Genomic DNA, 9,456 nt, shown 5'->3' with positions numbered 1-9,456 from the left:
TGATATTTAGAATACTCTTTAATCAATTAGCTCTCTGATTGGACTATGTTTCACATAAAATAATCCAAAGAGCCTTTATATATAAGCAATTGTTTCTTTGCCAGGTTACTTTAGAATATAAGGGATATTATTTGTTTTTATTGATATCAAAAGGGAACACTAAATCTTGGATCAGATGAGTATACTTAGAGCATGTTCTCAACTCATGGTGAGAACAAATATTTGATGAACCAGTGATAATTAAGGACATTAATTTTAAACTTTGATTACCAAGAATATCTTAGAATATGCCTAGATATTCTAGGTATATTCTTACACACCTAAAAAAGATTTTTTCTTCATGGAGGCCGAAAAGCGAGCGTGCGATTCCAGGTACAACATGGATTTCAGTATCAAACAGCAGCTGGAAGTGGAGGTGAGCCGGAGGAACAAACCGTCTCCCTTGAGCAAGCTCGAATCGGACGTGAAAAGGCAGGAAGCGGCACTGCAAAAGGCTCAAGAGGAGCACAAGATTGAGCAAACAAAGCTGCGAGCAGATGTCAAAGTAGCGCTGAGCAAGCTAGAAGAGCAGCACAAGATCGACCAGGAAGCGGCAGTGCGCAAGCTGGTCGAGCGCTTGAACGATCGCGAGACTGGCTTCATCAACCTTGTGTTCAAAAAGATCCAGGATGACTACCTCAAGCTGGGAGAGCAGCACAAGATCGGGCAAGACAAGCTCCAAGAGCAAGTGGAAAGGCAGCTGCGCAAGTTGGAAGAGCAGCACAAGATGGAGCACGAGACCATGGAGCGCGTGCACGAGATCCAGAGCAGCTTCAACAATCTTGCAATGGAAAAGATGGATGCGCAGCAGGTGATCAGAGAGGATTGCGAGAGGCAGGAGGCGGCGCTGCGCAAGCTGGAAGAAGAGCTCCAGATCAAGCTCAAGGCGGTCAATGACCACCAGGAGATGGCAAGGGAGGTCCTCACCAGGCTCATACGCGATTCCACTAGGCAGGAAGCGGCACTGGACAAGATCCACAGTCTCAACCTTGTGTACAAGCTCGAGACTCTGGAAGCAGCGGTGCACAAGCTCCAAACCCCGCTGCCCAAGAAGCCCGACACGATGGTTCAGCCACACACGAAGATCTCTTTGGAAGCCTATCGCAGGATCGGACTTATAAAGATGGCATCGCAGTTCTTGCGAACTTTAAAGCGATGATCATCTTAGTTTCCATATATTCTTGATATCTTTGTTTAATGAGTCCCAGCAATGCCTCCATCACAACCTCTTCCGGAGATGGAGCCCGTTCCCAACTCGTCCAAACGCATCGGCGATCCATCCAGCCACCATGACGTCCCCGAGAAGGCGACACCTCGTCCTGTTCCAGCATAGCTTGAAACAATCCCCGTGCTTGCCCTTTCCAGGCATATCCACAGATCATCACTCTCCAGGACACAAGATCTCGCTGAGGCATAAACTATCGTTCTCGTAAAGATCCCCGTCCAGGAGATCTCGTCCTTCTGATGCATCGTCTCAAAGAGCTTTTTTAAGTTCCTCCAGGTCCAATCCCAGGGCAGGTATTCATCTGTCAATCGTCTCCCACGAAACTCTATCCCTGCTCGGCATCTCGTCGAAAACTTCCTTTGATTTCTCGCTATGCCCGTTTTGGGCCCATGCTCCGGCCAAGGAGAAAACGCTTATCTCTCAAACCAGCATTCTGCTGCCTCGACGCTCCCACGGTTCCGATACAAGCCCACGACAAGAAGCCTGTGTTCTTGGCTGACGTGTGCAGAAATACGTAGATTTACGCTGACGTGTTGTCCACGCCAGCATGAATGAGATGGTCGGACTTGGTGGTAACCATGGATGCAGCTCCTCATTTGCGAAAGAAATGCGACCTGGAAAGAAACAGAGCAACTCGAACAGCACCAGGAGGCATTCGTCTCTTGGCATCCGTGCTGGCAGCAGTTCCACCGTGTCTCAGTAAATCACGACCCTAACTCCCAGAGACCCGTCACGTTGGGTAGTGTATTTCCAAGAATGAGAAAATGAATAGTAAGATTCTTGCGCTTGCAATTGGAGACACCTCCGGGCACAAATGACTGCAATATTACAGATCAGTTAAGAAATCAAAGTGTGAAGAGAAATTGTCACCTGAAAAGAATAAGAGTCCACACATAGCGTCTCCATGTTGCGAAAATAGGACAAAACATGGTCGCTGTCAAAACATAGGAGGGAAAGCTTCGAAACTTTAGGTGAGAACTGAGAGAGCTTAGCGATCGCAGATATATACCCCTTGGTCCAGTTCGCTCCAACTGGCCAAGTGACAAGCTTCGCCTGTCAGGAGGACAGGAATTACAAAATGATGCTGTCCTCAAATCCGTGGAGCGCAACCGGATGCTCACTCGAGAAGATCTTGTAATTCTGTCATAGGGTCTGAACCCCACCCTGAAAAACTGCAACTTCGGGGCGTCCACCATGATCCCAAGGTGACACCGTGGCTCATACACGCTGAGAACCCGGAGGCTCCCACTCGAGACTGTAAGAGTGTTGTCGCCCAGGCGGTGGACAGCGCTCAAGATCTGGAGCTTCGGGCATGATGAGAGCAGCATCTGGAGCAGCGGATTGGAGACGGGCGAGTGGAACTCGCACACGTTCAGGGACTGGAGAGACAACGACACCAAGCTCTGGGTGATAGCGAACATCCCAGTTATCTGAACGCTCTGAATCGCGGTGCAGCAGGCGATCGAGCTCCAGACCCCCGGTCCCCATATTTAACGACGCCAATCATACGGAGCTATCTTGAGGGAGAGTTTTGTGAGGGAGCCAGCAGCCCAGGCAAGCCAGTGACCGCTAGCTTCCCGATCGTATTCGACACCACTATCGCCGCCACAGTCGAGACAGACGGTGAGCTCCTTGAGGCAGCCGGGAGCCTTGTCCTTGGCGCGTCGGAGGACGCTGGAGTCTGGAGATTACATCCTCGGCGCCCCTCGTTGGTACTCGCCGGGAAGTCGAAGGAGAGGCGAGAGACGGCCCAGCGAAGCTCCTCCCATCGCTTGCACGGGGCGAGCGTCCGCGCATCCTCCACCTTGCTCAAGATCTCCACCAGGGAGCAATCGTCCAACTCCATGCTTCGCCGCATTGCAAAACCGTTCCACTCTCCTACAACAAAAATCCCAGTAGATATTTGTCTTTCGTACGCCACGTAGACCGTAGGGGAGGGCTTGGGGCGCCATGGTTTCTCGAAGGTAAGCAAGGCATTTGGGCTTTCCAATTGCTCAAACTCTCTTGCATCGCAGACCGCATGAGCGTGCCAAGCTGGATTCTAGATCTAATCTTTGAAAGATCTGATTTGCAAGAAATGTGGTAGCGGCTACCATGGATTTTCGAGGTAAGATATTTCTCCTCTCTTGAGCCTTAGGTACTTTTCACTGATATATAAGATGGTAACAAGCTTTTCTATTCTTTCTTTGCAGATCACAAGCGATCTCGCCCGCCATGAAACCTTCGAGAGAAGCAGCATCACTGCTGCCTGGAACACACATTCTTTCATCAGATCCTCAGGTCTCATCGGTGATCTTCGAGCTAAAGTCCGCTGCTCGATCCAAAGAATTGGAAAGAGGCAAAGAGATTCACGCTCGTGCCACTGAGAGCGGCAAAAACACCAACATCTACGTTGCAAACTCTCTGATCGGTATGTACGGAAAATGTGGCAGCATGGCCGAAGCTCGCCGTGTTTTCGACAAGATCACAGCTCCAACCGTCGTCTCATGGAACTCTCTCATCCTCGGCTACGCTGACAACGGAGAAGCTTTCCAGGCACTGGAACTCTTCGCACGAATCGCCAACCTCTCGACGATCTCTCCAGACCGCGCGACGTTTCTGGCGGCTCTCAAAGCTTGCAGCAAGCTAGCTGCGATCGAAAAAACCGATTTTCTTGATTGCGGGAGCTCCAAGTTCGTCAAGATCAAGAGCCTCGAGATGGCTATGGCGGTCCACTCTCGGTGCGAGCAAGCCAGATGGCACACAGACATGCGCGTCGCCAGCGCTTTGATCGACGCGTATGGGAAATCCAGGTGCATGGCTTCTGCTCGGATGATCTTCGAGAGAATGGAAACTCACGACGTTGTCTCGTGGACTTCCATGATCATGGGATATGCCGACGATGAAGATGGCCTCTCGGGATTAGAGCTCTTCCAAGAATTCATGGCGAGCAGCACCGATCGATCCAGTGGCAGGAGTTTTGTGGCGGCGCTCAAGTCGTGTTCTGGCCTGGCCGCGAGGGAAGAACGCCAGAAGAAATTCTCTGGAAAGTTGGCGGCGATCAAGATGGTGTCGCTGGAGCGAGCGATGTTTCTCCACCGCGAGGCAGCAAAGAGAGGCTTTGATCTGGACATGTTTGTCGCAAGCACGCTGGTGGATCTCTACGCAAAGTGTGGGAGCGTGGATCTCGCTCGAGCGGTGTTTGACAGGCTCGATCATCGATTCAAGACCACCAATCCAGTGGCGTGGAACGCATTGATGCTGGGGTATGTGGATCTCGGCCAGGCAGCGATGGCGCTGGATCTCTTCTCGCAGATGATGCTGCTGGATAGATCGAAAAAAGAGATATTTGGCGACGCGAGGACGATCGTCGCGGCCGCCAATGCGTGCACGAGCATGGCTGCCAGCGAGCAATCCTCCCGAATCCCCGAATCCATCGATAGCGATGGAGGAAGAAGAAGAAGAGTTTGTGTGATCAAAGTGGAGAGCTTGAACACGGGCATGGCAATCCACTCGAGAGCTCGCGGTCTGGGCGTGGAGCTGGATGGATTCGTGGCCAGCGCACTGATTAATATGTACTCGAAGTGTGGGAGCACGATCGACGCGCACAGGATCTTCGCCATGCTCGGCGACGAAGAGCTCGATGATCCGGCGCCTTGGAACGCTTTGATCCTCGGCTATCTCGAGAATGGCCAGGCCCAGGAATCCCTGGCGCTGCTCGCGGCGATGCGATCTTCTCCTCGCTCGATGGTCATGGACGCGAGGAGCTATGCCACCGCGATCCGGGCGCATGGAAGTGTCATGGATCTGGAAGGAATTCGCAAGCTCCACGCGGAGATCGACCGCGCAAGCCGTGAATCGGGGCGAGATCTCATCGACCCGGTCGTGGCGAGCTGCCTGGTGGATGCGTATGGGCGATGCGGAAGCATGGACGAGGCCGAGAGATTCTTCGTCTCTTCCTCCTCGTCGCGAGATCTCATCTCCTGGAGCGCTCTCGTCGCGGGATATAGCCGCCAGGGCGACGCAGAGAGGGCGATCTATCACTTCCAGCGGATGAGAGACGAGGGATTCGATGCCCACGATCGCGCGGCGGCGCTGCTGTGCGTGCTCAGCGCTTGCGCCCACACTGGGCGCGTGGAACAGGGGAAGAAATTCCTTGCGGAGATCCTGGGATCGTCCTTGTCTATGGCTGGGATTGGGATCGAGCACTACCACTGCGCGATCGACATGCTGGGGCGAGCGGATCGGCTAGAAGAGGCGGTGGCGCTGGTGGAGAGAGTAAGATCGATGGGATCATCGCGATCGGCGATGCGACCCAATGCTGTCACCTGGTCGAGTGTGATCGATGCGAGCAGGAGATCTGGGCGCGTGGGCGTGGCGAGGACCGCCTTTGAGGAGCTGGTCAAGTTTCAAGAGGAAGAACAGTGTGAGTGCTCCTCGGCCTACGCGCTCATGGCCGCTGTTTACCACGATTGACTAAAGTCATGACACGTGTATGGCCTATCCATCGTCGCTGGGTCAAACTTGGCGGACGGACCAGATCGTTGGAAATTTTAGAAAAACTCCTGTTTGCGATGTGTCCAAACAAACAGAAGAGTTTCTTAGAAAATTGGAAGAAAAGAAGAAGAGAAGATTTTGATCTTTCCCTCGCTACTTCCTATCGATGAATTAGCATTTCCATCGCAAGGAAGAGAAACCATGGCGGATCATCCTCCTTCTCTTGATTTTGTTCTTGCGATCGCCATGATCGCCATCGCTGCTCTCGCAAGAGGCGCCCACGCCCAATTCACATCCAATTCCACTGCCAATGCCACATTCTCGTGCTCCGACGCCTATACTTTCACCTCCAGGCAAATGGGAGCTAACATCCAGACAGTGCTCGCCACTCTCCTCGATCAAGGGCCCGCCGCTGGAGGATTCAAATCCATGAGCTCCGGAAATCTGGGCGACACCGTCTATGGCCTAATCCAATGCCGCGGCGACATCACTGCCCAGGAATGCTCCTCGTGCGCTCGATCGGCCTCCCAGCTCCTAAATTCCACCTGCGTGAGGAATTCCACCAAAGGGGGCAGGGTCTACCTCGATCACTGCTTCCTGCGCTACGAGGATCACTTCTTCTCCTCCACTCTCGATATCGTCTCCAGCATCGCCAATTGCTCGACCCCTTCCTCTTCCTTGGCGATTTTCCAGCCCAATTCCAAGACCGCTCTAGAGTTCCTTGAAATTAGGGTTCCTCAGAGCGCGAGAAAATATGTGGCGGCAGTGGCGGGGATCGAGTCCGCGGCGCCGGCGTACGCTCTCGGTCAGTGCGTTCCGGATCTAAGCGCTGCCGATTGCGCCGCTTGCCTCGCGGCCGCGGAGAATGTGATCGCTAGCACTTGCCGCGGCGGCGGCGGAGGTGTTTGCTACTATGCTAGCTGCACGCTTTTCTTCCAGGGATCGAAGTTCTTCCAGGGCATTGCCGAAAATGCGACTCTCCCATCCGGTTCCAAAGGTATGAAATCGAAATCTTTCTTCTTGGATGAATTTCGAGTGAAAGGTTGCTTTCCTCTGTGTGTAACAGGGAAGAAAACTTTGGGACTGGCAATTGGGATTCCAATCGCTGGTGTGGCGGCATTGCTGCTCCTCGTGCTCGGATATTTTATTCTCAAGAGGAGGAAAAAACTTCCTAAAAAGCAGGAACCAGCGCGTGGTATGTCGCTCTCGTTTACTCTCTAGAAAAAAATCCATTGTTCGTTACTTTTGGATGGTGTTTGCAGAGGAATTTGATGAGCTCCAGTTGACGTTGCATCGAGGGCCGGTGACTTTTTCCTATGATCTGTTGAGACGTGCTACTGAAGATTTTAGTGACGACAAGAAGCTCGGCGAGGGTGGATTTGGTGCCGTATATAAGGTGTGGATTTGATCACTCCCAGCATGGTTTCTCATTACTTATTTCTCCTTTTTCTTTTTGCTACAGGGGACTTTTGGTGATGGGACCGAGATCGCTATCAAAAAGCTCTCGGTGTCTTCCAAGCAAGGGGAGCAGCAGTTTCTCAACGAAGTTCAGGTTATTGGCAGCGTACAGCACCGGAATCTTGTCAGGCTACTGGGGTGCTGTGTCGAAGGCAGTGAAAGGCTCCTGGTCTACGAGTTCCTCAAGAACAACAGCCTTGAAAAGGCTTTGCTTGGTAAGTAAACTTTCTTGCTTAGGTGGTTTGCATCTTATCTTTTAGCGTTGAGACAGACGACATGCTCAGTGAGGAAGAAACTCCTCGATTGTCCTTGACCACCCGGTACAATATCCTGCTTGGAACAGCTCGGGGCCTCACGTACCTTCACGAGGATTCACAAATTCGAATCGTTCATCGGGACATAAAGCCCAGCAACATCCTGCTGGACGAAACATTCGAAGCCAAGATATCAGACTTTGGACTGGCAAGGCTGTATGAAGAGGACGAAGCGACAGAGATCATCACCACAAAAGTCGCAGGAACCTAGTAGGTGATCCATCACTACGCATGCAGACTAAAAATGTGATTTTCTTGCAGTGGATATATGGCTCCGGAGTATGCCTTTCACGGGCACTTGAGCGAAAAGGCTGATGTTTTCAGTTTTGGAGTCGTGGTACTCGAGACTCTGGCCGGAAGAAAGAACAGGGACGTGACGCTGCCGGGACCTGAGCAATATCTTCTGGAATGGGTATGTAATTTGTCTTTGTCAAGAAAGTTATCCTCAAGCAAACTTTTTCTCTTTCCACAGGCTTGGCAGCTCCATTCCGATGGATTGCTTGCAAATCTTCTAGACCCCAAGCTCATAAGATCCAGCAGCAACGAGCAAGAGAGAATGCTCGTCCAAGCAATCCACATCGCCCTCATGTGTACTCAAGCTTCCCCGCAGGCCAGGCCTTCCATGTCTCACGTGGTAGCGATGCTCTCCGGCCATTCCAACGTCAATGTCCCGCTCTCTGCCACTTTCGACATCCGAGCTATGAACCCAAGGTTCTACTCATCATCGTCAAACTCCGCCGCCAGCGATCCCAAGAACAGGAGGTCCAAAACGTTTTCTACTCCCCCGGAGCCTCGATAGTGCAGTGGGACTATTCTGGATTTTAAATTCAAGTAGGTCCGCGGGGTACTTGCGTATCCAGCTTTTCAGGCAACAAACTGGATGATCTTGAGGTTGAATCTCGGGCCTCCACCACCTCAAGTATTGTAGATGTTGCAGGTCCACTCACGGCTATGTGAATTCCCTTGAGGACTATTACATTTGAGTACAACTCTGGAAATCACCAAAATTCTTTTTTTTTCTTGGTGATCATTAGAAATTATTTACCTGAATTGTGCCAATGCTCATCATCCTCGCAACTTCTTGTATTCTTGCTTGACAATACAAAACCATCTTAGCTCTGCATCCCGCACAATACTAAGAATTCAAGTAGGTCCGTGCATAAAGTTGCGTATCCAGCTTTTTAGGCAACAAACTGGACGATCTTGAGGTTGAATCTCGGCCTCCACCACCTCGAGCATTGTAGATGTTGCAGGTCCACTCACGGCTATGTGACTTCCCTTGAGGACTATTACATTTGAGTACAACTCTGGAAATCACCAAAATTCTTTTTTTTAGTGATCATTGAAAATTATTTACCTGAATTGTGCCAATGCTATCTCCACCTCATCATCCTCGCAATTCTTGCTTGACAATACAAAACCATCTTAGCCCTGCATCCCGCACAATACTAAGAAATTAAGGTACCTGCTGAAAAGAATCTCTATGGCTTGATGCCACTTGTAAGAGTTTCCTCGTAATACCTGTTGAACAACTCCAACCAATACAAAACCTCCTGCTTTCCCGGGTCAAAACTTACATGAATGCCTGGTCCAGGGGACTCACGAATAAGTATCGCTTTTAACCCAGCCAAAATATTATTCTTTGGACATAACGACAACTTTGTCATGCAGAAGTTTTTCCTTGAGACGCTCCACCCGGGTGTAGGCATTGGGATCGATACCCGCATTCAGTGCCAGGGCATTGGCCTCGTAGCGTGTCAACTTCTTGAACCGGCTGCTGCTCAACTCGATGGTGCTCCCGTGAGCAGCCAGAAGCACGGGCTCGAGCGCCGCAGGTAAGCACCACTCTCGTAGAGTGGTCATTTCCCGCATCAAAGTTCTTACGTTGCTTTTCACCCTGCCTTCCAGTGCAGCTTCGAAAGAGATAACATGGCGTCTGTGCTG

General features: G+C 51.3%; 2 protein-coding genes across 3 annotated transcripts; both read left to right on the top strand.

Annotated features, from left to right (window-relative positions):
* Nucleotides 1–3,024: 3,024 nt before the first annotated feature.
* Nucleotides 3,025–5,852, top strand: LOC112341388 (pentatricopeptide repeat-containing protein At5g27110-like). Of its 2 annotated transcripts, XM_024661383.1 has the most exons (3): nt 3,025–3,228; nt 3,280–3,371; nt 3,457–5,852. In XM_024661383.1, exon 3 carries the CDS (start codon nt 3,479–3,481, stop codon nt 5,717–5,719), a length of 2,241 nt encoding a protein of 746 aa, XP_024517151.1. In that variant the 5' UTR covers nt 3,025–3,228; nt 3,280–3,371; nt 3,457–3,478; the 3' UTR covers nt 5,720–5,852. The 2 variants fall into 2 exon arrangements, with proteins under 2 accessions (XP_024517151.1, XP_024517152.1); XM_024661384.1 differs by lacking the exon at nt 3,025–3,228 and having other exon boundaries at nt 3,254–3,371.
* A 76-nt stretch (nt 5,853–5,928) lies between these two features.
* On the top strand, nt 5,929–8,514 carry LOC9629773 (cysteine-rich receptor-like protein kinase 15). The gene is made up of 7 exons (XM_024661385.1): nt 5,929–6,737; nt 6,807–6,935; nt 7,003–7,136; nt 7,203–7,413; nt 7,470–7,722; nt 7,774–7,924; nt 7,985–8,514. The coding sequence occupies exons 1-7, from the start codon at nt 5,942–5,944 to the stop codon at nt 8,309–8,311; spliced, it is 2,001 nt and encodes a 666-aa protein (XP_024517153.1). The 5' UTR covers nt 5,929–5,941; the 3' UTR covers nt 8,312–8,514.
* The last annotated feature ends 942 nt before the right edge of the window (nt 8,515–9,456 follow it).

Source organism: Selaginella moellendorffii, unplaced genomic scaffold, assembly GCF_000143415.4.
Source record: "Selaginella moellendorffii unplaced genomic scaffold, v1.0 SELMOscaffold_82, whole genome shotgun sequence".
Taxonomy (NCBI): Eukaryota; Viridiplantae; Streptophyta; class Lycopodiopsida; order Selaginellales; family Selaginellaceae; genus Selaginella; species Selaginella moellendorffii.
Note: the sequence above shows the minus strand (reverse complement) of the source record. Positions and strands in the feature narration are given on the sequence as shown.

Coding starts and splice junctions, on each gene's coding strand:
- LOC9629773 (XM_024661385.1), top strand. CDS start 5,942: ATGGCGGATCATCCTCCTTCTCTTGATTTTGTTCTTGCGATCGCCATG. Junction 7,723..7,773: donor ACAAAAGTCGCAGGAACCTA/GTAGGTGATCCA, acceptor ATTTTCTTGCAG/TGGATATATGGCTCCGGAGT. Junction 7,925..7,984: donor AGCAATATCTTCTGGAATGG/GTATGTAATTTG, acceptor CTCTTTCCACAG/GCTTGGCAGCTCCATTCCGA.
- LOC112341388 (XM_024661383.1), top strand. CDS start 3,479: ATGAAACCTTCGAGAGAAGCAGCATCACTGCTGCCTGGAACACACATT.